Source organism: Saccopteryx leptura, chromosome 10 (assembly GCF_036850995.1).
Source record: "Saccopteryx leptura isolate mSacLep1 chromosome 10, mSacLep1_pri_phased_curated, whole genome shotgun sequence".
NCBI lineage: Eukaryota > Metazoa > Chordata > Mammalia > Chiroptera > Emballonuridae > Saccopteryx > Saccopteryx leptura.
This window is the reverse complement of record NC_089512.1, coordinates 56,558,926-56,584,575: the sequence shown is the minus strand read 5'-3', so window position 1 is coordinate 56,584,575 and position 25,650 is coordinate 56,558,926. Positions and strand designations below refer to the sequence as shown.

Genomic DNA, 25,650 nt, shown 5'->3' with positions numbered 1-25,650 from the left:
CCCAGGGTTGTGTTGCAGTATCTACACTCCCCAGTGGCATAGATGAAAAACAATGGCCTAATGGGGGCTAGAGCATAGAGCTGGTTGGGCAGTGGCATACCAGTCCCAGGTCTGGTACTTAGCAAATGTGTGACCGTAGTTCACTTAACCTTTTTGGGCCCCAATTTATTTGTCTATAAGAAAGGAACAATAAAAACATGGCTGAGGGCCCTGGCCAGTTGGCTCAGTGGTAGAGCGTCGGCCTGGAGTGCAGGAGTCCCGGGTTCGATTCCCGGCCAGGGCACACAGGAGAAGCGCCCATCTGCTTCTCCACCCCTCCCCCTCTCCTTCCTCTCTGTCTCTCTCTTCCCCTCCCGCAGCCAAGGCTCCATTGGAGCAAAGTTGGCCCGGGCGCTGAGGATGGCTCCATGGCCTTTGCCTCAGGCTCTAGAATGGCTCTGGTCGCAACAGAGCAATGCCCCAGATGGGCGGAGCATCTCCCCCTGGTGGACATGCCGGGTGAATCCCTGTCGGGCGCATGCGGGAGTCTGTCTGACTGCCTTCGTTTCCAACTTCAGAAAAATACAAAAACAAACAAAAAAACCATGCCTGAGTTAGAGGATGGATTTATAGCACTTGATATGGCACCTGGCCCAGAGTACCTCTTGCTGTCACTTCTTTACAGCCCAGAGGCCCGTTGACTCAGGATTGGGGGTGGTGAGGGGATTACCGAATGACTTCCTGTACTAGCACCGTGTTCATTGACTCCTCATACAGCACGGGGTACTTGGTCATCACCAACTGCAAGGCGATGAGCTCAGGAACCTGGAGCAGAATGGTCTGGGCCATATCTTCCACTATCTGTAGGGACAAAGGGTTACTAGGGGTCAGGGCTGGCCCCCACAACCCTTGCAGGATTCCACATGCACAGAGTTCCTTCCTACAAGGGAGCAGACAGGATGGTGGGTGGGAGATTAGCCCTGCTCAACCCTTGAGCCCCTTCCCACTGCTGCTACCCACCTCCTCCCTGCCCTGGCCGCCCACAGAGGATGATTTGGGTTGCAGCTGTACGATAGCACTGAATAGGGCGTAAGTCTCATTCTGGGCAAAGGTGATGTTGGCATTGTCGTGCAGACCAAAGATCTCAGGTATGTCGTTGAGTGGGAGGCTCTTGATGTAAGAGAGGTAGCCCTGCGGGTTAAGAAGGCACAACTGAAGCCCCTTCCTGGCTCTGCCCCCAGCCTGTGGCTGGCCCTCCAGTTGAGCATATCCCCTACTCATCACCTAGTTGCAACCCTGTTGTTCTTGGGACTCCACAGTCCCTGAGGTATCCTGTGGGTGGCTTCTGCCTTCTAGCCCCTTTCTCACTGCCATCCAGCTCCCCTATTCCTTCATTTGGCTGCTCCCTTCTTTCCACTGATGATCCACACTCTGGAGTGCCTGACCCAGCCCCTGACCTATCCTCACACATCTTAGCTGAAATAGCATTTCCTCAGGGAGCCTTCCCTGGCTGGGTGGGCTAGGTCGGGTTGCCCTTTCCTCCCCCCTGCCTCACTGAGTGCACTGAGGCATTAGTGACTATCTTTGTGGGTGGATTAATTAATGAGAAAGACCTACTGGAGGGTAGGGACCACATTTCTAACCTAGCACCCAGGAGTTCATGGCACCCCAGAGCCCAGGCTGTGCTCACGCTGAGGTCGTAGGTGGGTTGGATCTGGTGGTAGATGCCTGAGGCACTGTAGCTGTGCTCGGGCAAAAGCACGAGGGGGCTGTAGAAGTCCTCCAGGATGTTCATGATGCAGCGGCGGTCCCAGTCATCGGTGACACGGCCCCCGTAGTTGATCTCCCCTGCTGTGTACTTGAGGACCTATGTGGTGGATGGGTGAGGGCCCCACAAATGCCCAGCCTCCCACCCCCAGCCTGTCCCCAGCCCACCTTGTAGGGGATGTCATCATACTCATCCAGGAACATCTTGAGCTGGCTGATGCAGATGCGCAGGTCCCCGTCTGTAAACTCATAGGGGATGTTGAAGCCCAAGGGCCCAAACTTACGACGCTCTAGTGCATTCCCATGGAACAGGCACAGGGACAGCAGCAGGGACTTGAATTCTATCACCTGTGAGAGGTGAGGGGCAGCAGACATGAGGGGCCAGGATGGGGGCAGATGGGGCAGGGTACTGCCAAGTGCACCTCACCTTGTGACAGGAGTTGAGGAAGTCATCACTGAGGCTGCTGTAGGACTTGAGCAGGTTGGCCTTGACACCACGTGGTGGCTCGATGGTCATCTTGGAGCCGTTCTGCAGGATGGACACTGGGAACTTGTTGCTGGGCAGGCTGGTGAGCCACAGGCGGAAGTCCCGGTGCACCTGATGGCCATGTTTTACATAAGAATCAAGACCCATACCTGGTGGCATCCCCAACACGAAGTTCCCTCCTACCCAGGGACCCTGGGCCACCCTCAGCCTGACTATCCCTGAGGTGGGCCAGGCTGGGTTGCATAGACCACTGTTTAAGAATATGAGCTTTGGCAAGTCCCAGGGTCGTCAGTCTGTGCTGGGTGGCCTTGAGCAAGTCACATCACCACTGGTAATGTGATTAATACAATTGCTGCATATAACACATGTCGATTCCTGAGCACTCCTCATGTGCCTGGGCCGGCTGAGCGCTTTGTGGGACTATGTCATTTAGCTTCAGTCCTGGGTGGATGCATTAGTACTCCCTGCAGCAGAGGAGGCTGGCGCACCTTGTCAGGATTGATGTGCTCGATGAGGCGCTCTAGGGACGGCATCCAGCTGGGGGCTAAGTGGCAGTTCTGGAAGAAGACCCATTTGCCCCTCTCTATGGAGCTGCGCATCATGGCTTCTGCCCGAGGGCCCTGTGGAGGTGGCAGTGCTGAGTGCTGGGGCCAGCTGGCCCAGACCCCCATCCTCCTCCTTGCTCTACCCTTACCTGGCCCTGGCCCAGGGAGATGGCAGAGAGTTTCTTGGAAAACTTCATCTCTTCAGCAAACTTGTACAGGTCGGCAGCAGGGTCAGTGCCAGGTGATAGCACAAAGATGAGGGGTGTGGTGGAGCTGGAGTCCTTGAACACCACTGACAGGTTGGCTGTCTGCAGGGCAGGGAGAGATGCTGGGGCCACCTGGGGCTAAGGAGGCACAGGGACCCGGGCAAGGGGTGGCAGTCTTGGGGCTCCCAGAGAGGTCCCAGGGGGGCTTCTTGGTGGAACCAAGAACCTCTCAGAGCCTATGGAGGGATGGGGCTAGGAGTCCTGGCTTGACCAAGGCTGCAAAGTGGTCTTTACAGGTGCATCCACGCCCCTGGCACCCAAGGTAGGGATTAGCTAGTGGCACTGGTGGTGGCACTTGCCTGGGGTTCAATGAAGCGTGGCTCCAAGTTAGCAGCCACAAAGTCCTGCATGGCATTGGTAACCTTGTCTCCACGCAGGCAGCGCAGGACCAGCAGCTTCTGGAACTGGTCCAGGTACTGGTCCCAGATGCCCGGCAAGGGCTCCCTGCAATAGTGCCCATATTTCCCTGAAAGCTGACCTGTAGGAGGGCACTGGCCTCAGGGACTCTGCTGGCTGGATGGCAGAGAAGAGTGGGGTGTCTGGGGGTACGTGGTCAGGGGCATGGAAGAGATGTGGACACAGCAATCCTGGGTGGCCCCTCAGAAGGCTCCTGTGTCTGGAGTCTCAGCCCAGCCCCTCAATGTGCCCACCCCGCCATGCCTTGGGGCCCAGCTCACCGGTGGGGCTCGGGGCTGTCGAAGATAGCCTGGAATTCTGATAGGTGTTTCACAAAGTCATCAGCAAAGGAGGAGAAGGCTGGAAGGTTCGAGAGTGCCACAATGTCTCGCCAGGCCCGGTCTGATAGCCAGTTCGCTGCTGGGTTCTCAGTCGTGACCTGGATGGAGCTCCCGGACAGGAGGTAGCGCCACTCACTCTGGCGGGACAGAGGGAGGCTAATGGTAGAAGCCCAGCCAGGCCCTGTGTATGAGCCACTCAGTACACAGGGCTTGAGCAGTGGTGGCTGTCACTCACTTTTGGCAGTGCTTTCCAATGCACCACGAAACACCTGGGGCTCATGGGAGTGAGAGCTGGGAGCCTCAGTCCAGCCTCTGTGTCTACCAGTAGACTCAAGGCTCTGAGAAGGCCTGTGTTCACAGGACTGGTTGGGTCACAACTAATCCAGGGTCTCCTGACTGTTTTTAAGCAAGGAATTGTGTTTCCTAAGGCCTCTGCCCCTTTGCTTGTGCTATGCCTCCATGCCTGGCTTTTCCTTTCCTTCCACCCTGTTCTCCCAGGCCCTGCAACAGGGTAACTCCTCAGGCAGTCTGTCCTGGACCACTGGCCTACCCGGCCACCTCTCTACTCCTGCACCTGGTTGATCTTGTTCTCATTCATCATGATGCGGGCACACAGCAGGAAGGCGAACATCAGTTTGTGCTTCTCAAAGAGGCTGCGGCAGACATTGCTGTAGAGGCTGTAGGTCAGGTAGCGATTGATGTTGGCAATGCGCTTCTTCAGGTTGTCTGTAGGGCAGAGAAGTGATGCAGCACATGGGCAGAGGGGAGGGAAGCAAGAGTTCTGGGGTCCAGCCCAGCCAGTCTCCCCAGCAGTCACAGGGCAGTCTGGGCCTCCCCTAGGGGCATTTGGAATTCCCAATAATAAAAGGGCTCCTGTTGGGGACTGAAAAATCAACAGGGTTTTAGAGTTATTTCTGGGGGACAGAGGTGTGGGGAACTGGCTGCTGCCCAACCCCCACCTTGCTTGCAAAAAGCTAAGCCCTTCCCCACACCTCCATGTTAGCTGTGGTGCTCATCCTTCCCCCCATGTTCCCCAGAAGGAAAAACTGGCTTCTTAGTGTATGTTAAGTATTGGTGAGGGTTTTTTGCATTGGGTGGAATTTTTGAGTTGCCTTGGAAACTGTAATCAGAAAAGTCATTGATTTGCTCATTCCACTTTGCCCTATAATAAAGGAGAATGCAGTTCCTGGGGGATGGCCATGTTTTGCTCTGCTCTGCTAGGGCGGTATTTACTGCTAGCAGGAATTGCAAAGCCCTCCCGAACCCATATTTTATATTCTTTAATTCTTTAAGTCTATTTTCTTTAATTCCGTACCGTTCCCGTTTGGGACCTGAATATACTCGTTGCGGCTGGCCCGCGGCAGGCTCGGAGGAGGGTAGGGCGGGGGTGTATGTGTTCTTATGTAGAGTGATATGAGAGCATGTGCAAGTGACTATGGGTGTGAATGTAGTGCCCACTGTGGAAATGTCCACACATCTACATGTCATATGTCCCAGGGCTACCTGCCCTCTCCGAGTTGGCAATGCCTGAGAGGAAGATGTTGAGAAACCACTCGAGGGAGTACTGGTACATGGGGTCCACATTGGCAAGGTCAGACACACAGAAGAATAGGATCTGGGTGCGGACAGCCACAGGTATGTACTCCATGCGTGTGAGGTCAATGTCCTTCTCGGTCTGCTCTGCAATTCTGACTTTGGCCTGGGGGTGCAGTGAAGGGGTGCATGGTCAGACCCAGGTAGAATGACTGGCAAAGAGCAGCAGGTAGAGGTGGGTGGGGACAGGGGTCAGGCCTGGGGCAGGTAGGGAGAGGCTAGCCTGGTGGGCAGGCAGTTGCTGACCTGGATCTCTGCAGCCTTCATTTTGGAAGCCTCTAGCACCTTGATGAGCTCCATGTCATCCACGGGGTTGCCCTCAGAGGAGCTGAGCCTGTATAGGATCTGGTCTTCAATGTCCTTCAGCTCCTGGTGCATCTTGGCGTTACTGACAATCAGCTGGTTCTTGGCTTCCTCTAGGTCTGGCCGTTCTTCAGCCACTACCTGGCCTAGTAGCTGGTCCTCTAGGCCACTGTGTGGGGCAGGGAAAACCCTGTGTGTAATAACTGGTGGACCCTGAGGGCCAGCACCCCTATCTACCTGTGTTTCTGGGGCTCCAAGAGCATGGAGTCCTGCCTGGGAGGCCTAGCCTGCTTCCAGTGGTTAGCTCTCAGTGAGACCGCCGGTGGCAGCCTGGGTGCCCAGTAAGGGCCAGGCAGTTGGATGTGTGAGCTGCTGGGGTCGCTGAAAAAACTTCCTCTCAGCAGGAAGGGGCTGTGGGTGACTGGGAGGGCCAGGCCTTAAGGGCGTTTCCACCCCTGTTCTGTGGAGAGGTTCACAGTGGCCAGTGGCATGGAGAGGGCCTCTGGGGTCTGTGAATGGCTGCAGTGCCTGGGCTCATGGCAGCAAGGGCAGGAAACAGGGCTGGGCAAAGGGACCCACCTAGAGTGTGCCCTACTCAGGCCTCCAGGACAGCTATGGGGGGTGAGTGTACAAGGACCCCAAAAGGGCTGAGCTGCAGCAGAAGGGACACGTGAGGCTAATGCTCCTGAGGGAGACTGGGGGAGGGGTCCTGACCAGGGATCAGGATGAGTTGGGGTGGGGGTTTTAGGTGCAAACAGTGAAAGCAAAGGAAGCTGGTGGAAGAGCTAGAAAGGCCTGGAGTGTCAGTGACTGGGAGGAAGCTGGCAGAGCCTCTGAGTGGGGGCAAGACCCACTGAGTCCTGGCCGGGGGGTAGGAGAGGGGCAGCTGGACAGGCCAAGGCAAAGCTGGTGCTCGGGAGCCTGGGGGCTATGGCCTTACCTGGGCGACAGAGTGAAGTTGATGAGGGTGAGTTTGGTGGCAATCTCGGGTGTGTAGTGTGGGTTGGGCAGCTTGGTGGTGATATACATCCTGAAGTCCTCGTGGTAGGGGATCACCGTGTCCCCTAGCTTCAGCACCGTGTTCCCTTGCTGCTTGTACGTCTGTGGTGGTTGGGTTGGGCAAGCACTGTGGCCTGGCCTTCCCTGGTGTGGCAGGGGAGGGAGGCTGCCCTCCCCCCTGTCCAGGCCCACAGTCCACTCTCACCCACCATGGCTACAGGCTTACTTGCTTGAGTAGCACGGGCTCCAGAGCTGGGTCCAGCTCCTCGCCCACATTCTCCAGAAGGCAGGGCTTGCCAAAACGAATGGCATTCTCCATGCTGCGCAGGAAGTCGCGGTCACTCAACTTGAACACATCCAGCCCACTTTCCTTCTCCTGTGGGAGTAGGGGCAGGTAAGGGTTGGGACTGAGAGCCCCTCTAAGGCTCTGCTCTTGTGCCTGCCAAGCCTGGCTGGGTGGGGTGGTGGCACCTGGCAAGTGGGCTTACCATGTTCTTGATCCATTTGTTGGCCTGGCCCTGAGGGTCAATGAAGTGCGTCCAGCGCTGGGAGAACTGGTTGATAACCCCATTCTCCACTGATAGTGTGTCGTTGGGGAGGCCAGCGATCTGTGGGGCACCAGGCGCCATACTGGGTCAGGGCTCTCACAGGAACATTGTCAGCTGGGGCATCAGCTACTCCCAGCCTCATGCTTTGGCTGTGCCTGTCCTCTCCCTATGGTGTTCTCTTGGAGGTGGGGTCGCTGGCGACTGTGTGATTCTTGTCTGGCTCCCAACACCCTCCTTCACTAGGCTTCTCTGTCCTTTGCCTACTGAGTCCTCACTCAGACTGTCTCCACAGAGCCCACGGCCCATCAGCCTTCCTAGCCTATGCTCACTTTTGACCTCTGCCTACTGCCTCTTGGTTCTTTTCCTGTGCCAGCTCTACCTGTCCTTCAGGGTCTAGCTGAGATACGATTTCTTTTAGGAGCCTTTCTTAACCCTGCCTCTGGATACCACTGCCCCAGACCCACCCCAACTCTTCAAGCACCCTTGAGTTCTCTGCCCACAGTTAGCTCGCATCTGAGCCACACTGTGCTCAGCTTTCTCCTTTTCTGCCCACCACCCTCTTGCTGGGCCAGAGAGCGTTTAAGGGAGGCGTCTCCAAGCAGATGCAGGAAAGACGATGAGAGAGCCTGACCAGGCGGTGGCGCACTGGAAAGAGCATCAGACTGAGACACAGAGGACCCAGGTTTGAAACCCCGAGGTCGCCAGCCTGAGTGCGGGCTCACCAGCTTGAGTGCGGGGTTGTTGGCTTGAGCATGGGATCATAGACATGACCCCATGGTCACTGGCTGGAGCCCAAAGGTCACTGATTTGAAGCCCAAGGTCACTGGCTTGAGCAAAAGGTCACTAGCTCTGCTACCCCCAACCCCCGGTCAAGGCACATATGAGAAAGCAACCAATGAACAACTAAAGGTGCCACAACGAAGAACTGATGCTTCCCATCTCTTTCTCTTCCTGTCTGTCTGTCCCTATCTGTCCCTCTGTCTCTCTCGCTCAAAAAAAAAAAATATATATATAGGGTGGGAGAGAGGCAGGAAGTTCCCAGCCCAGCTTGCACCACACCATGGGCCCAGCCCCATCATTCCCATCCCCCAGGGCGGGCACCTGCCACGAGCGGATCTTCACAGGGTTCCCCAGCGTTCCAATTAGCGTGGGCTCAGAGGTATGTGGGACACCATGGATTATGAGCTGCTTGACCCAATGGTCATAGAGTGCTGTGCGGTACTGGCCCTGGGGAGATGCCAGAATTAGGTCCACCCCAGCACAACACCTGTGACACTCTCCCATCTCCCTCTGCACCCCAGCACTCGGCAGTTGTACACAGAGGTCAGAGCTCAGACATGGAGTGAGACATCGCTGCTCGCTCCACTTTGGGTGACTTTCTTACCTTCCATAAACCTCAACCCCTCGTCTGTGAAACGGGTAATCATAACAATGCCCACCTGTCAGGGCATCTATGAGGGTTGAATGACATGCACACAACAAGCCTGGAAGTGCGAGCTCATATTTCCCACTAGAAGGCCACCCCCACCAGGGCGTTTTCTGGCTATCCTGTGCACTGCTGTGTCCCCAGTGCCTGCAACAGCACCTGGCTCAAAAAGGGTACCTGACAAGTGCTTAATGAATGACTGAGTAAGGGAAGAGCCGCCCCACAGGCTGACCCTTGGAGAGGTGAGGCCTTACAGCAGGGCTGCTTTGCGGGGTGAGGCTGTCCCAGGCAGGGCTGGGGTCTCCTTACCGTGAAGGGGCCCAGGTAGGCCACGAAGCCGGCAGCCACCAGCACATCTCCAGAGATGTTGTCAAGCATGTGCTCCAGGTTCTCCACTGTCTCCTGCCAACGCACCCTTTCATCTGACAGACCACTGATGAGCTGCAGAGGGAGCCCCGTGGGATAGGCTCTGGGAGGCTAGGCCAGGGACCTAGGTGTCCTTGCCTGCTGCGGTGCCCAGGCTATCGGGGAGGAGTTGCAGACAGCCACCCCAGGACTCCAACACCACCCAGATCTTTCTAGCCCCTGACTGAGGCAGGCCATGCCCACAGGCCCTTCCCGGAGGGGTGTGTGCACCTTGTCAGCTCGGCCCAGCCGCTGCTCACACTGCTCACACTTCAGCTCTAGGTCTTCCTTCTTAGTGATACACTCTTGGTACCTGGACTGCAGCATGGCAATGCCATCCTCCACCTCGTGCAGGCGCTGCTTTGCCTCCTCCAGAATCTTCTGTGTCACCTCCAGATCGTCCTGGGCCTCCTGCAGGGCTTGCTGCAAGCAAAGGACACAGTGCCAGCTTGCTGAGTGCCCTGGGGAGCCCTCACCCCTCTCCCCTGCCCCCCAACTGTACCCAGCTCTCACCCGCTTGGGCTCCACAGCCTTGGCCACGAAGTGGTACTTGTGCATGGCACGTACCCACTGGCAGATGGAGGTGCAGGCCTTGGACACTTTGGCGATGGCAGCGGGTTGGAACTCTTCATTGTCAATGTATGGCTGGATGGCTTTGATCACCGCCTCCCCAATGTTGTCCTAGACATGAAAACCATGGCCTCAGGGGCCTACTTCCCAGGGAGGACAGGGTAGTGGGGCTCTGATGCTGCTTCTGTGCCTCATGCCCTGTGCCGGCCTCATTATAGGTGTCCTCCTTAGGGAATAAACATGACCCAAAAAGACTGGCCAGAGAGAAACTTCAGTGCTCCAGGATTTCAGATAACACAATTGAAGATTTTTTTATTTTTTTGTATTTTTCTGAAGCTGGAAACGGGGAGGCAGTCAGACAGACTCCCGCATGCATCTGACCGGGATCCACCCGGCACACCCACCAAGGGGCGATGCTCTGCCCCTCCGGGCGTCGCTCTGTTGCGACCAGAGCCACTCTAGCGCCTGGGGCAGAGGCCAAGGAGCCATCCCCAGCACCCGGGCCATCTTTGCTCCAATGGAGCCTCAGCTGCAGGAGGGGAAGAGAGAGACAGAGAGGAAGGAAAGGGGGAGGGGTGGAGAAGCAGATGGGCGCTTCTCCTGTGTGCCCTGGCCGGGAATCGAACCCGGGACTTCTGCACGCCAGGCCGATGCTCTACCACTAAGCCAACCGGCCAGGGCTCGAAGATTTCTTAAGAAATGACGTAGCCTCAAAATCTGATAATACATAGGCCCCATATATAACTCATTTAGAGACAAGGGATGCTTCCTTGCAGATGTGGAGACAAGGGTAATAATCCCTACTCCACGAGCTCACCATACCCCTGGAGCTCTTGCCCCACTCTGGGAGACTCTAACCCTATAGTTCAGGATGGGCCCAAGAAGATATATTGTTCATGAGCTCCCAGAGCTGAGAGCCTGAGACCAGGGAGCCTGAGCACTGGCCCTCAGTACTCCTGACTTGGGCTTAATCAGGACTGGGGACCTCTGGTTTCCAGCCAGATGGAAGAGGAGGAAGAGAGATGGGGAAACTCACAGGGGATCCAGCTGCCTTCCAGTGTAGCCTGAGAAGTGTCTGGGGTCCCAACACCAATACACGGTGGTGCTGGGTGGCCGACATGGACAGACAGTTGCTCCCTGGCCAATTTCTAGGCTGAAGAAGGCCCCTCCAGCAGGGCTGTGGGCTCCAGTCTGACCCAACCTTGAAGCAGCTCCCAAGAGAGCATATGCTCATGGATAACAAGAGCCCCAGATAGGCAGGGAGAAAAACTCAAAGACAAACATGGAAGGCTTAATATCAGGTGCTGAGGCTGAGGGAGAGGTAATGGTCAAGCAGATGGTGAAGGTCTAGGCCAAGGCCATATGGGTCACAGGGAAGAAAGGGCACGAGAATCTCCAGGTACAGAGCCTTAGAGTAACAGAGCGTGACATCCTATGGGCACAGGACACTGTCCAGGACCTGATTTCCTCAGTACCCATCTGTTGGTGGGCATGCCTGTCACCCTCACCAGCCGAAGAGTTCTGCCAGGCCAGAAACTGGCTCCTGTCAGCTCTGTGGACACAAGGCTGTGTTGTATGCAGGCAAAGGGGGACGAGGCAGAAACCCCAGTGCTCTGCTGGGGTAGGCTTCTCTCTGCTTTTCTGCCTGGCTGGGTAGCCCTCACTCACTGACTGGCCGGGTGCTGGGCATGCTCACCTTGTCGAACTTGAAGAGGCTCTCGAGGAAGCGGCCGGGGTCCTGCAGCAGCCCCTTGCCGGGTTCCCAGTAGTCATCCACCTTGGAGCCAGGCTTCTCTCCAGGAACCTTCTTGGGCTTGATGCCCCGCAGGATGCACACAGCTTCTATGACCAGTTTCACACCCGGGGGCGGCCTTTGCATGGCACGCACCTGTGGGCCGGGCAAAGAGTGAAGAAGAGGGAGTCTGTCGCTCAGTGGGTACCCCTGGGTTGGAACAGTTGCCAGACAAGGTGGGCCCTACCAATCAAGTCTCTACCACCACAAACAAAGGGCATGTCCAGAGATCTCGAGGTTGGCCTCAGTCCACTGCTCCACCACGTACCCAGAGCTGGCCACAGAGTCCTGGATGCTCACCCCTCAGGGCCAAAGCCCTTCCATGCACCTGCTTGGGCCCTGGGACTGGTACCAGGAGGCAAGGGCAGGTACCTGGGTTTAAGCCCTAGTTCTGCCCTCACCTCCTGGCATGTGACTCCCAAGGGGAGTGCAGAGGGAGAGCCTGGGTGCCAGGACACAGAGGCATGAGGAGAAATGCCAGGGGGAACTCTGGGAGATGCCTGGCCGCCCACCTCGGTCACATCATTTTTGTTGAGGTTGCGCAGGCTGGCCAGAGCTGCGTCCAGGGCGGGCAGTGCTTCATCCAGATCCTTCTGGGCATCATCGGCTATAGCTTGTGCCTTACTAGCTTTCTCGTTGGCCTTGATTTCCTCTGCCTGCACTGATTTCCGGGTCTCCTCGGCAATGGCTGTGTCCACCTGGGGACCAGAGACAGGGAGGGTCCAGCTGGTGGCCAATGTCAAGGATGCTGGGCTCTCCTCCCCTTTCTCCTCTTTGTCTCTCAGTGTCCTCAGCCGGAAGGAAATGAGGTTAGGATGCCTTGTTCTCCAAGGCCCTTTTGGTTGTGACAGGCCGTGGAGATTTGGAATGCTAAGAGCCCCTTCCAATCCTGAGTGCTCACTGTGGGCTGGCATGGGGTTCCAGCTTGACATGCTTCAGCATGACTGCCTTAGGGGCCCCCTAAGCCCTAGGGCACCTCCATGTCAGACAGAGAAATGTGCTCCTCCCACAAGTCCCTGTCTGCCACCTGCTTGAAGGTTTTAATACACCGACTTTGTAGAGCAGGACTACTACTGCCTGAAAGCTGTCATAATGAATATGTAAATCTGCCATGTCTCAGCCTGACCCCTGGTGGCACAGTGGATAGTGCTTCGAACTGGAATGCTGAGGTCGCAGTTTGAAACTCCGTGTTTGCCTGGTCATGGCACATATGAGAAGCAATTACTACGAGTTGATGCTTTCTACTCCTCCCCCTTTTCTCTCTCTTTCTCTCTCTCTCCCCCTGCTCTCAAAAAAAAAAAAAAAAAAATCTGCCACATCTCTGGGGCTTGGGGTTGGGGCACTCAGAGGATCTCAGAGAGAGACGAGGCAGATTTTGCATGGCTGCTTGTGGTAACCCTACCACTTAGTACATGTTGTGATGATCAGGGTTTGGATTGGATTTGTTTGTCTTACCCAGTACCCCTTGCCCAGTGCAGTACCTAGCATAGACTAGCTCTAAGCATTTGTTGAATAAACAAATGACTACAGCCCTGGCCAGTTGGCTCAGTGGTAGAGCGTCGGCCTGGCATGCAGGAGTCCCGGGTTCGATTCCCAGCCAGGGCACACAGGAGAAGTGCCCATCTGCTTCTCCACCCCTCCCCCTCTCCTTCCTCTCTGTCTCTCTCTTCCCCTCCCACAGCCAAGGCTCCATTGGAGCAAAGTTGGCCCAGGCGCTGGGGATGGCTCTGTGGCCTCTGCCTCAGGCTCTAGAATGGCTCTGGTTGCAAGAGGGCGATGCCCTAGATGGGCAGAGCATCGCCCCCTGGTGGGCGTGCCGGGTGGATCCTGGTCGGGCCATGCGGGAGTCTGTCTGACTGCCTCACGGTTTTCAACTTCAGGAAAAGGACAAAAAAAAAAAAGACTACAGGATGAGAAAATAGCACAGAAAGGCTAAGCAACCTACAGAGGTCAGGCAGCTAGCTAGTGATCTTGTGGTTGCATGGGGATGCCGACCATCCTCAGCCATGGTCAGACGTCTGGGACTGGCTGAGAACATGCCCCACCTTGATCTGCTCCATGGTGAGCATGGTGTCCTTGGCAGCCTCCTCCAGCAGAGGGCGCATAATTTCCAGCTCCTCTTGCATCCTGGCCACATCCTCCGAAGTGCGTAGCAACTGGGGTGGGGGTCACGGAGAGGAAAGCAGGTGTGACGGGGAACCAGAAAGAAAGCTGGGCCTAGAGGGGGCTGGAGAGAGGGTCCTGCAGGGCTTCCCTCACTCATGAGTGAGAGGCTGTGGCCGGCAGCTTCAGTGGCCCCCAGGTTGCCCAGTGTACCCAAGGAAGGGAGCAGTCCCCTAAGAATCTGTGGAGTAATCTGCTTTGGCCTTGCCTTTCAGCTGAGAAAGCCACCCCTAAAACAGTGTAGGCTGCCCACTGAAAGGCTGGCCTTGGCTGCCTGGATCAGGGCTAAGGCCTGGTGGGCAGAGCCATGTGCAGCTGGCCATTGCCCACAAGCCCCACCCTAGCTCACTTTGTCGAGGCCACTCTTCATACGGTTCTTGGAGGTTTTAAGCTCCTGTTTCTTCTGCCCGATAAGGATGGAGAAAATGTTGAGAAGCTCCAGGTAGCTCTTGGGCGTGACATAGTTGTGGCGGGCCAGTTCGGCCAGGTACTCAACACACTTCCTGGCCACTGACTGGTGGATGTGCACGCACACCTGGATCTGTGGGGCAGGAAAGCACTGATGGAAGGCTTGGGAAGCCCCAGCAGAGTGAGGGTGCCAGGGTGCCCTCGAAGCCACTGCAGCCCGGCTCTGCAAAGGGAGCCATGTGCAGGCACCTTGATGCCCCTCACTCACTCCTTTGACCTCACAACCTCAAAGACAAGGTCACCTAGTCTGCAGATGAAAAACACATGACCCAGAGAAGTTAAGGGGCTTGTTCAAAGCAGAACTGGCTTTGAATGTGGACCCCGTATCTCCCAGCTCGTGGCCAGTCACAGCCCCCACAACCTGCCTCTCTTTGAGAGCCCTAAGATGAGGCCCCCCTTACGCTGGATCTGAGGTAAGGGATAGCCAAGGCCTCAGCACAGCTGCTGGGAAATGGGCTCACCCTAGCTCTTGCTCCCTAGATGACCATCACTCTCTCAGTTTGGACCAGACAATTCTAGCCCACCTCCCATCTATGATCTCTGGGTTGTGACAGAGTTCTTTGAAGAAAGCTACCACAAAGTCTTCAGGGAATAAGAAAACAATAAGTGTTACTGTGTGCCCAACCTCCTACATCACTGTGATGACCTCGTGGCATGCCATTGCACAGAGAAAGAAAATGAGGCTGAGACAAGTAAGCCCAAACTGTTTACCTAGAGGTAAACATCAGTGGTGGGTCTAGGACTCACCCAGGCCTCCGTGACCCCAAGCCCAAACTTAAACATTTCCCCCTGATGGCTCGTTTCTAATCAAAACACCTACCAGTCCTTCAATTACTTCAGAGGTGGCTTCTAGTTCTGGGATCTCATTCAGGAATATGGTGGCCACAGACTCCAGGGCCTCTGCTGGCCACTCGTTGAACCAGTCAATGGTGCAGCAGTTGACCAGGGAGGGGAACTGCCTCAGGCGAGCTCGGAAGACCTCTCCAATAGGGCTGGAAGGCCAGGAGTCCAAATGAGGCCCTGAGACACTGACTTACACATCCATAAACCCAGGACCCAGACCCCTTCCATAGCCCTGTGGCAATGGCCACCAAGAGGCAACACACAGCAGCCTGGACCCAATGGTGGCAAGTCCCAGGTCATTTCTCCTCATGGCTGGCCCAAGTGCATGGCTGCCCAGTGCTGCTGTCCCTGTGTGGCCATGATGGCTGCCTGTACCTCATACACAGCACCATGTGGATGTTGCTGCGCACACGCCCAGTATAGGCAGCCATGAGGTTGGCCTTGGTGGGCTGAAGGCCCTGCTCCTGGATATAGGGCCGCATGCTGTTGACAATCTGGTCCTGCTCGTCTGCATTGTAGATGTTGGGAATGTCACCCGAGTTTAGGATGTTGTTGATGTCCTCCAAGAAGGACTCATTCTTTATCTGGGGAGGGAAAGGGGTGGAGGAGCTGAGCCTGAAGATGGCTTCTGGGTGTTGGACTCCACAATCATGGTCTCACTGAACCTTCATAATAGCCCCATTTTACACACCATGCCACCATGTCTCAGGGAAGCCCAGGGTCATATAAGTGACCTCACAAGTCATGGTCTAGGGGTTGCATCCAAGCCTGCCATAGGGCAGAGACCCTGAACATCACCACTGTGCTGCGGAGGACTCTGGGTCCTGGGTAGGAGTTGGGCATCTTTCTTTTCCCTCTTCTGGCCTCTCCATGTCTCAGTTTTACTCACAGGAAGAAACCATAGGCAGAAATGGGCCCTGACCATATGACCCCAACTCATACGGTCAGGGCTTGGCCAGTGCCAGAGGGCACCATCCTTTAGCTGACTCTGTGCAGGGAGCCCAGGGGTAGGAGCAGAGGGGCCCTTGCCAGGGTGGGGCACATCCTGGGGCTTTAGCCATGGCCCAACCCTGACCACCAGCCAGACTTAATCTCTGCTCTGTCTGTCTTGAGGCCCCGAAACAACCACCTCTCCTTCTCTCAGAGTTATGGGGAGCAACCTCACACATAGGGAGCACCAGAGGGAGCAGTCCCCAAGAGGGGAGTCATGAGCACAGCACTTGGGCACAAGTTGGGTGGTCCTCGAGGTGGGAAGCTGTTGGCCAGTGAGTGGGTACTGCTTGTGGTCAGCCATAGTGCCAGGGGCCTTCTTTCACTTGGGGCATAGTAATAATCTATGTCCTGGAGGTCTAAGAAGCTGGGTTTTGCCCTATGCACCTGACCTGCCCCACTGGGAGTCCCCCTGGTCCCGACCGTCCCCTCTACGATACATCTCACCGACAGTGGCCTGAGCATGAAGGACTAACCACCTTCAGGATGCCACAGTGCATGGGGTTATTATATCCAGGCCACCCTGGACCTTGCTCACTGCCCATGGTGCTGGCACCTGGGTGTCTGAGAACAGGAAGGTGATGGGCAGGTTGTGCAGGCCAGCCTTGAATAAGACCTTCTTGACATCTTCGCGCCACTCAGCTATGCCATAGTTCTTAGAAAGCTCAATCTGGAAACATTCGTACTCGGCTCTGGAGATGAGTTGGAAAGAGGTGTGACAAAGCTCAGGGTCAAGTGCTGAGGTGCCAGTAGATGCCCACATCCAACCCCAGCCCTCCGGAGTCTTGCTCCCCCCTGGGCACATCTATAGACTCTCCAGGCCCTGACCCGCCAGGCCTCTGGCCAAGATGCTCTCTTGACCCGAAATACCCTTCCTGTACATCCTCCCAGCTTTGATACTGAGATCAGGCCCATGGTCACCACCTCCAGGAACCCCTCCTGGATGGCTGCATGTACACCCCCTCCCCACAGCAGCACAGGGCACTGTTGCTGCCCCTCCTTGGACCCCAGGTCCTGTTCCCAGTCCTTCGAGAAGTCCATGGGCTGGGAGGATCTGGCTCGAAGCTGCCCCAGGTTCCCAGCACTGCCAAAGAACATGGATGGAACCTACAGTCTGTCACCGGCTGTCCCCTGCCCACCATGCCTGGGGCCTCACATGTGCGAGGTGAGCCGTGTGAGGGAGCTGCGGCCGCTGCCGCCCACGCCCAGCAGGAGCGCATTGCCTAGTGCCTGGCGCAGGGTACGGCTGATACGGCAAATGTGGCTCAGGGCGTCCAGGAAGAGGACCAGCTTCAGCTTGGCTGTGTTGATCTGGTTGTAGTCCTCCATGTACTCCTCAATCACCCTCATCATCTGGGGGGATGGGGCAAACTGGGTCCTCCCCGTGTCTGTGCAACCGGACCCCTGATGGGAGGCCCACCCCTTCCCTTGGCCTGCTCTGCTCCCCTGTGTATGGAAGGGTGTTGAGCCTTAAGAAGCCAGGTCTGCCTGAATGAGGCTTGACCTACAGGACACAACGAGGCCTGAGGGTCAGGGTCAGAGCCCTGCCATCTTCCTCTGGGGCTCACCAGGATGCACTGACCTGGGGCCCTGGTGGAAGCTTCTGGGAACAAGGAGAGGAGATGTGTGGAGAGAAACCACCAGGAGGCTTACACCAGCCACACAGCTCTAAGGCCACTGACCCACGCCCCTCCTGTGTCCCTGGGGTCCTGACTCAGACTTGTGGCCCCAGGGGTCCTGTTAGCTCTCTGTGAATGAGATGAGAGCCCCCAAAACTGGCAGAGCATGGCCCAATCACAGAGCCTTTCTCAGTTGAATCATAAGACTTGTCCTCAGAGATGGACCCATCTGTACTCATTTGACAGGTGAGGAAACGGGACTCAGAGAAGCAAATGCTGACCTGAAGTCCCAGAGCTGGGCTTCCAGCCCAGTGTCCTGACACTCAGTCTGTTATCAGTGGCTGCAGAGGGTATAGGTCCCAAGGGTGCAAAGTGAAGAGGCCCCCACCAGGGGTCGGGCACCAGCCAGGCCCCTTTACCTTTTTCTCGCTAGTGATGAGCTCGTAGGACTTGATGTCAGAGCCTGGCGACATGAAGTCCCCATAAAGGATGGGCTGGAAGGGGCAGACCTCATTGAAGGTCACCTCCCATTCTTCCATGTGGCTTTCTAGGAGCCTGTCAAACCAGCTGCGGTCCTCCTCGTTCACCAGACGGTCACGGAACACACGGCAGTTCTCATGGTACCACAGTCGTAGCAGCTGCACTTTGTCCTGTGGCCGCCCCAGTGTCAGTGCCCAACCATCAGCCCTGGGTACTCACCCACCTCTCAAAGTACCAGGAGTGGGAGGCTGGGTGGGAGCTACAGCTCTTGGGCCTGGTTTTCTCCCTGGACCAGGTAAGGGCCATTTACAGGGGCTCTTGGAAAGTGTATCTGCTGCCCGACCGAGGACCCAGTCCAGCAGAGTGCCGCCTAGGCCTCTCTTCCCCCAGCTCAGGCCCAGCTGGCCCAGCACCTGCTGGGTACCCAACTCCACTGCTGGTCATCACTTCTCCCCTCTAATGGAGCCATGGCTCCCAAACCCTAAGCCTGGGAGGAGTGCCTGATCCTTTCTATACCTTCTCAATACCCCACATCTAACCACTCACCAAACTCCACTGATTTGACTTGAGATTCTGACTCTGCCCACAGCTTCATCGCTGCTGCCACTTCCATCCCTGCTTCCCTGCCTCCCCTAGGGTGACTGGACCACCCTGAGGAAGCCCCCAGGCTCTTCTCTCAACATTTTTGGTTATAGCTTGGCAAGGCCAGGTGGCTTCTGTCTCGTTCACTCCCTCTCCCTGGTCTCTGAGCTCAACACACACTGACCCATCAATTCTCCTTTATGCAGACCAGTCCCTCCCCATTCCCTCGCTCTGTCTCCTCATGATGCTGTCCCCATGGAAGGTGCCTGAGCCTGTCTAGCACACCTGGCACCCCGCTCCTTCCACCTGGGTGCCCTTCATTCCCCGCAATCTTCTCACACCCAGGCCTCCATCAGGAACCCTATTTCTCCCGGGCCTTGCCCTGGCTCCCTCTTGTGTGGCCTCTGGACTCTGGGGAGGGGCCAGCCAGAACCTTACCTCAACCTTGGCTGGGTTGGCCATGAGCATGCCTTGGAAGACCTTGGAGAGGTCCCTCAGGTTGAAAGTGTAATGGGACTTGGCTGGGGTGGGCAGCAGCTGGGAGGTGATGGTAGAGTACACCTTGACGGTAGCTTCTACAAGGGGATCCGTGAAGTGGGCGATATTGGGGGCCCCAGCTATGGGAATATGAGTGCGCCTGCGTCACATAGGCAGGAGTTTCCCGTGCAGCTTCTGAAGACCTTACCCCTGCCCTCGCTGGTGCTGTGCTGTCCCCCCGATATCCCTTCTTTAGGCAGCATGCTTGTATTCTACCTGCCCTTCAGCCCCCCTTGGATGCTACCAGGAGACTCTACCAGGCCTTCCTGATGCCCCCACCTCAGGGTGGGGAGTCTCCTGCTCTGAGCTTCCTCCCTTCTACACCCTTATACCGATAGAGCCTGTCCATGCAATGGGGCACTGGGATGCATTCTGTGCTGGGGGGCCATTACTCTCTTGCCCTGTGGGGCTGTGCGCCAGACCTGAAACATGCCGCTTCTGAGCCATGCAAGGGGAGGGTCTCACGGTCCACACAGGCTCAGGGCTTCACAGCGAACGCCCGCAGGAGCTGGAGCTCAGCCGTGCCCTCAGGCTCACCTTTCTGGGGCTGCAGCCTCCAGCCTGCCTCTTCACTGCTAACAACCTATTTACTTGTTCTTTGAAAATTATTCAATTCTTTGCTGGAAACCACAATTCTGTCAGTGGGAATTGGGGCAGAGGGAGCCCTCAGAAGTGGGAAAAGCAAAGGGCAGGAGAGCTTCCGAGCTCCAAAGGGGGCTTTTCCACACACACAGGTGCAGCTGCTGCCCTGGGCACAGACACTCCTCACCACAAGCAGATGTGCTTGGGAGGGGGGGAACAGACTATGACTGACCCACAAGCACTGTGGTCAGCAAACAGGTGACAGAAAGTGCTGTGGAAAGACTGGTAGTAGGAGAGAGGCTAGGGAGAGCCAGGGTCGGGGGTTCTGACATAGGCCTCACCGAGGAGGGGAATTCAAGCCGAAATGTGAAGACGTGAGGTGCTAGCAGGCCTACAACTGGAGACAGTGCCTCAGACAGGGGACGGAGAGGGCAAAGGCCCCGAGGTGGACACACCTGGGGTGTTATGGACCAGCAAGAGGAGATAAGAGCACAGGGGCCAATAGGATGACTTTGCCTTCAGGAAAGAGAGTGAGAGGGAGAGAGACTATAATCTGATTTCCTGTTCGAATGGGTCCCCCTGGCTTCAGGTGGACGATGGGCTCACAGAAGACAGAGGGATGGATGCAGGGGGTAAAGGAAAAATCAAGGACACCAGGAAGAGAGCTGCTGCTATGGCCGGTGAGTAAGGATGGGCAGTCGCTGGGGTGGGTTCTGGAGGGAGAGTCAGCAGGACCTCCTGATAGATGCAGGTGTGAGAGAGGAGAGTCTGGGTGATGTTGAGGCTCTTGACCTGAGTGACTGAAAGGACAGAGTTGTCATCACCTGAGATGAGAGGAGCCTGGGTTTGACATGTTCAACCTGAGATGCACAGTGGACATCTGAGAGAAGATGTGGGGCGAGGGGTTCAAGGGAGAGGTCTGGACTAGAGACGTGAACTCAGGTGTGGTCAGTACTAGGACGGGCTTGATTGCAGGGCAGGATGAGGTTGTCCAGGAAGAGTGTTGTTAGAGGGAGAAGAGGCTGGAAAGCAAGCCCCAGTCACTCCAGGAAGGGGTGGCTGGGGGAACGGGGATCTGAGAGAGGGAGAGGCCACCTTGGATCAATGCTGCTGACAACAGGGTAGGTGAGGACCGAGAACTGACCTTTGATCTGGCCTCACGAGGCCACTGGTGACAAGAGCACTCCAAGGGGAGTGGTGAGGCTCAAAGGAAAGTGGGAGGAGAGGGCTGGTGCCAGCAAGAGGGGACAGTACTTTTGAGGAGTCTTTTTTTTTTTTTAATTTTGCTTAAGTGAAAAGCAAGGAGGCAGAGAGACAGACTCCCGCATGTGCCCCAACTGGAATCCACCCAGTAAGCCCCCTACCAGGCAATGCTCTGCCCATCTGGGGCTGTTGCTCTGTTGCTTGGTAATCAAGCTATTTTTAGCACCTGAGGTGAGGCCATGGAGCTATCCTCAGTGCCCAGGGCCAACTTGCTCCAACTGAGCATGGCTGCAGGAGGGGAAAAGGGCGATAGAGAGAGAGGAGGGAGAGGGGGAGGGGTGGAGAAGCAGATGGTCACTTTTCCTGTGTGCCCTGACCAGAAATCAAACCCAGAACATCCACACGCTGGGCTGATGCTCTACCACTGAGCCAATAGGTCAGGGCCTGAGTGAGTAGTTTTGATGTCCAAGCAAGCAGAGAAATGGAGTGATGGTCCAGGATAGGTGAGAAGGGGCCGATAGAGGCAATTTTGTGTTTTGTTGTTAAGATAGGAGGAATCAAGACATGTTTGCATGAGGGACTACTGGTGTTGAGGGTGGGGGTGGAGCCACATCCTCAAGTGTCAATAGGGGATGAGATTCAGGCCTAAGAGGAGAGCTTGGCCTCGCTGGGAAGTAGGCAAGTTCATTCTTTGAAATAGGAGAGAATACAAGAGATAATCCCAAGGAAGGTCTGGGTATAGGTAAGCAGTGGATGTGGAGGACTAGAGAGGGTGCTGTCTTCTAATAGCCTTTTTTAACTGAGAGGGGAGAAGAGGTGGGACATGAGGTGGGGAGAGAATTCTGGAGTATCCACAACCCTGCTGCAGACCGACAGACCTGCCCTGGTGAGACTTCCTCACGAGGGCTGCCTGACCCACCCGCACACCATCCTCAGGCTTTTGAGCTCATGCCCGCTCCTTGGAGAGGCCTGGGGCCTCTGCTTCTTCACGCTGGGTGGGAGATTATTGGATTCCTTTATTCATTTATTTAACTTACATTTACTTGGCTTCTACTACGGCAAGATACTAACCCAGGCACTGAAGAGCTGACAGCTAGAAGAAGGCGTGGATAAGCCTAGGAAGGCAGTTGCCCCCGATGTTAACCATTCTAGCAAAGGCCCAAGGCCCAACATGAGCCTAAGGATGGTTCACTGCGGCCTCTGGTCCATAGCCTCAGCTACACCCACTGGAGTCCAGGCCCCACCCTGGGACCAGAGACCTTTCCATGCAGCTCTGCACTTACGCACAGGATCCCGGTAACTTTTTTCTCCAAGGCGTCCATCTAGAGGGTTGCCAGAGAGACATGGGGTATGCAGTTAAGTGGGCCTTTTGCTGCCCACCCTGGCTGGCTGCTCCCAGAATAACCACTGACCCCTGGCCCAGATCAATGTGACCCCCACCCCGAAGCTGGGCATGTAGGCACATCTGGCTTATAGTACTTGAGGGCTGGCTAGGCAAGGCCAAGAGGAAGGAGGGCCTAAGGAAGACTTGACCCCCATCACCAATAACCTGGCACCATGCCCAGTGGAGTTCACAGGTCAGAGTGTGTGTTAGGTGGGAGGTGGGCTGGTGGGGAAAACTCCATCCTGGGGTAAAAACTCCCCAAGCCTCATGAAGGATCAGGGTCACTTTGTCCATTCTGTCTCAATGGCTTTTCCTGAGTCCCAAAAGTAATATCCTTCCACCAGAGTTTTTGGGCAAGTACTAATGATACATGGGCACTTGCGTGGGTAAATGCATATGTGTACATAGCATATATCCTATTCAGCAGGCAACACCTGCTGGGCTTCATGCTAGATGCTCTATATGCAAGGTCTTATTTAACCTTCAGGACTTGGGGTGGTGGACACCAATATTACGCCCATTTTACAGGTGAAGAAACTGAGGCTCAGAGAGTTCCTTGAACTCTGAGGTTCAAGGTAACACAGCTGAGTAAGGGGTGAAGCCAGGTCAGTGATTCAGCTACTCTGTCCTTCCAGCTGCTGCCAAACTCTCCTTGCTAGAGTTTACCTGGCCTGGCCTTCCCACACCTGCCCAATACTCACCCATCCAACTGCCCAGGATGGTGGAGAAGATGCACTTCTTGCTGACCTCATCCATCTCAGCAAAGGACAGGTAATTGAAGTGGCGTGTGAGCCGCGGAGTAATGGCATTCCTGCCTCCGCCTGGGGGGCCCATGGCACAGACAAAGTTGATGTCCACCAGGTTCTTGAAGGCTCCTGGAGGGGGCAGGAAGTCAGGAGGAGGCCCTGCCCAGGGCTGCAGTATGACTTTTGTGGGCCCTAGGCACTTTCGTCTTCATGGACCTCCTCCTCCATTGAAAAAATACTAAAAATTATAATTTACAACAGTATCAGCATAAAGACAAATATACTAATATACATTAATTTTTTCTTTAAGCTGAAAGTTTAACTTCTCCCTGGTTTTAAAATGAACTAAAATATTTCTATGGACCCTTTAAAAGTACCATGGGCCCAAGTCCCTGTGCCTACATTACCTAATGGAGGAGTGCCCTGTCCTGCCCAGCATTCCCTGCCACACCCTGCCGCCCCGTGCCAGCTGGCACGCACCGATGATCTTGCGGTCATACCAGCCGCCATGGTCCATCCACTGTCGCAACAGCTCGATAGGTGGCTGGGCACCGTATGTCTCCAAGGCTGGCATGTTCAGGTCATCAATGAAGAAGATGAAGTAACGCCCCAGGGGTGGTCCAAACACACCCTTCCGCCTATGGGGAGGGGCTGTGTGAGCCCAGCACCATGGGCACCAGGTCCTCTGGGAGTTCAGGGGCAGCCCCTGGGAAGCCTTCACTAACTTTGGCTTCATATGAATCACTGGACCTCTTGAGCAGTCCCTAGTCCCATTCTGAGTGTCACAGGACATCGCACCTGTCTGCCCTAAGTCTGGTCCTCAGAGTGAGTCTTGCCTCCCAGGCATACGAATAACAGGCTCTGCCCAAGAGCCCAGACCAAAGCAAGCCCCCATGGAAGGGCTCAGTAGGAATTCCTGATGGAGGAAGGCTCTAGAACAGTCTTCAAGGGAGAACAGCCCACACCCAGGGAGGTGAGATAGCAGTCGGTTCAGCCCGGTGGGGGGGGGGGGGGGACACAGGAGTGCAGGAAGGAATGAGGGTGCTTGCCTCTTGTCCAGCTTGCTGTCGATGAGGTCCTGGGTCTGGTTGGCTGAGGTGCGGGCTGAGAAGGTGAGGAAGTGGCTGATGTACTCCAGTGGCAGGTTCTTCAGGAGCTTGTCAGAGATGGTGAGGGTCTTCCCTGTGCCTGTTGGCCCGATGCACAGCACCTGGGAGAGTGGGGGTCATGTAGGCAGAGTGCTCTCGCAGGGCGCAGTGCACCATAGGAAGCGGCCAACCCAACTTGGCCCTTGATACTGGATGAGGCAGGGCATGGGGGGCACTCACGGACTTGTGGTTGGTGAGGAGCATGCCCAGCAAGTAGGACATCTGCACAGTATCCATGGTGGGCACGATGATGTTGCAGTAGTTGGTGTCTGGTATCATGGTGAACGAAACCGAAGAGTCCATCCACTTCACCCAGGTAACCTAGAACCATAGGTGGCTCAGGGGTGGGCCCAAAACCCCTTCCCAGCCCACCCTGGCCAAGTGTACCAGGAAGGCAAGGAGCTGCTCTGCTGGGCCTTGGCAAGAGGGCCCAGGTGAGGGGCTGCTCCTGACAGAAATAGGAAGCCCTGTGCCCCTCTGTCTCCTGGGTGGGGGACTTCTAGAAAAAGCTCCTGGGAATAGGGGCTCTCTGCACAGAGTTGCCTCCAGGGGGGCTCCCTAGGGACTACTAGTCCCTGTGTTTCTACATGAAGGAGGTACTCTGGGAATTGGACAACCCAGAATGAAAAGATCTTTGCTATTTAGTCTCAGGCTCTCCAGGAGTGTGGGGGCCAAAACAAGGGTGCTGGCATCACCTGGACACTCAGAGGTCACCTGGCCTCCCCACCGTCCCCACCGCATTAATTCCTTCACCCACAAACCTGACTCAGCTTGCAGACCTCCCTTGATGGCGTTGCTCACTATGATCAAATTAATATGTCCCATTGGGGACAGTTCTGACCATTAGACTCAAGTGTGCCCTGTGAGGTTCTCAGGAGAATCCTGCACTGTGACCATTTCTGCAGATGCCTTTCTGCCCCTTTCTATTCTGAGCTGGGGTCCTGACCCTGAATGAGGTAAGGCTCAGAGTCCTCACTGGCTGGCAGGGGGGACAAAGCAGGCCACAGCGACTTGCTCTCCCACTCATGGGGGGCCCAGACCCTGGAAAAACGGGGCTTTTAAGTAAAACTGAAGTGGCCAATCCTTGAGTTCAACATCAACACAGGGGGGACAGTGCTCTAACATCTAAATCCAGGTTCAAGTCCAGCTCTGCAATGACTAGCTGGGTGTGGCTGCTCTGAGTCTAGGTCTCCTTGTCTGGGAACTAGCCACCCTCTGGGTCTGTGCGAATTCATGAGAAGATGCACCTACCCCCAGCCTGAGACCTGTGGTTGTCAACATGGCCTCCTCTTTCTAGTCATTACTTACCAAGGAGGACAGCCACCACCCCATGGGGCCTCCCTGGCCTGTCCGCTCAGGGCAGGCCTGCAGTCACCTGCTTGCCCTCCTCCTCTTCGTCCTCATCGCTGATGTTGCTGATGCCTGCGTCATCGAGCCTGTAATCAAACACCAACCCCTCCTCTGGGAAGAGCATGGTCAGCTGTGAGG

General features: G+C 55.9%; 1 protein-coding gene and 1 non-coding gene across 2 annotated transcripts in view; one reads left to right on the top strand and one right to left on the bottom strand.

Moving 5' to 3' along the window:
- The window catches only part of DNAH1 (dynein axonemal heavy chain 1), an 83,712-nt gene that overhangs the window by 1,968 nt on the left and 56,094 nt on the right, over positions 1-25,650 (bottom strand). The window contains exons 41-75 of the mRNA XM_066351910.1: positions 25,538-25,642; positions 24,343-24,483; positions 24,064-24,224; positions 23,495-23,652; positions 22,970-23,143; positions 22,168-22,206; positions 19,001-19,179; positions 17,920-18,150; positions 17,038-17,234; positions 16,438-16,573; positions 15,267-15,475; positions 14,869-15,040; positions 13,930-14,121; positions 13,463-13,573; positions 11,930-12,115; positions 11,322-11,513; positions 9,569-9,736; positions 9,287-9,478; positions 8,960-9,091; positions 8,326-8,451; positions 7,165-7,284; positions 6,903-7,052; positions 6,618-6,778; positions 5,621-5,846; positions 5,285-5,480; positions 4,356-4,507; positions 3,722-3,918; positions 3,340-3,488; positions 2,928-3,082; positions 2,722-2,853; positions 2,174-2,344; positions 1,915-2,094; positions 1,670-1,846; positions 1,000-1,170; positions 710-840 (exon numbers count right to left, since the gene is read on the bottom strand). Coding sequence (XP_066208007.1) covers positions 710-840; positions 1,000-1,170; positions 1,670-1,846; positions 1,915-2,094; positions 2,174-2,344; positions 2,722-2,853; positions 2,928-3,082; positions 3,340-3,488; positions 3,722-3,918; positions 4,356-4,507; positions 5,285-5,480; positions 5,621-5,846; positions 6,618-6,778; positions 6,903-7,052; positions 7,165-7,284; positions 8,326-8,451; positions 8,960-9,091; positions 9,287-9,478; positions 9,569-9,736; positions 11,322-11,513; positions 11,930-12,115; positions 13,463-13,573; positions 13,930-14,121; positions 14,869-15,040; positions 15,267-15,475; positions 16,438-16,573; positions 17,038-17,234; positions 17,920-18,150; positions 19,001-19,179; positions 22,168-22,206; positions 22,970-23,143; positions 23,495-23,652; positions 24,064-24,224; positions 24,343-24,483; positions 25,538-25,642 — 5,669 coding nt within the window. The remainder of the gene's footprint in view (positions 1-709; positions 841-999; positions 1,171-1,669; positions 1,847-1,914; positions 2,095-2,173; positions 2,345-2,721; positions 2,854-2,927; positions 3,083-3,339; positions 3,489-3,721; positions 3,919-4,355; positions 4,508-5,284; positions 5,481-5,620; positions 5,847-6,617; positions 6,779-6,902; positions 7,053-7,164; positions 7,285-8,325; positions 8,452-8,959; positions 9,092-9,286; positions 9,479-9,568; positions 9,737-11,321; positions 11,514-11,929; positions 12,116-13,462; positions 13,574-13,929; positions 14,122-14,868; positions 15,041-15,266; positions 15,476-16,437; positions 16,574-17,037; positions 17,235-17,919; positions 18,151-19,000; positions 19,180-22,167; positions 22,207-22,969; positions 23,144-23,494; positions 23,653-24,063; positions 24,225-24,342; positions 24,484-25,537; positions 25,643-25,650) is intronic.
- TRNAS-GGA (transfer RNA serine (anticodon GGA)) lies at positions 208-283 on the top strand. The gene has a single exon. It is a non-coding gene; the product is annotated as a tRNA-Ser (tRNA).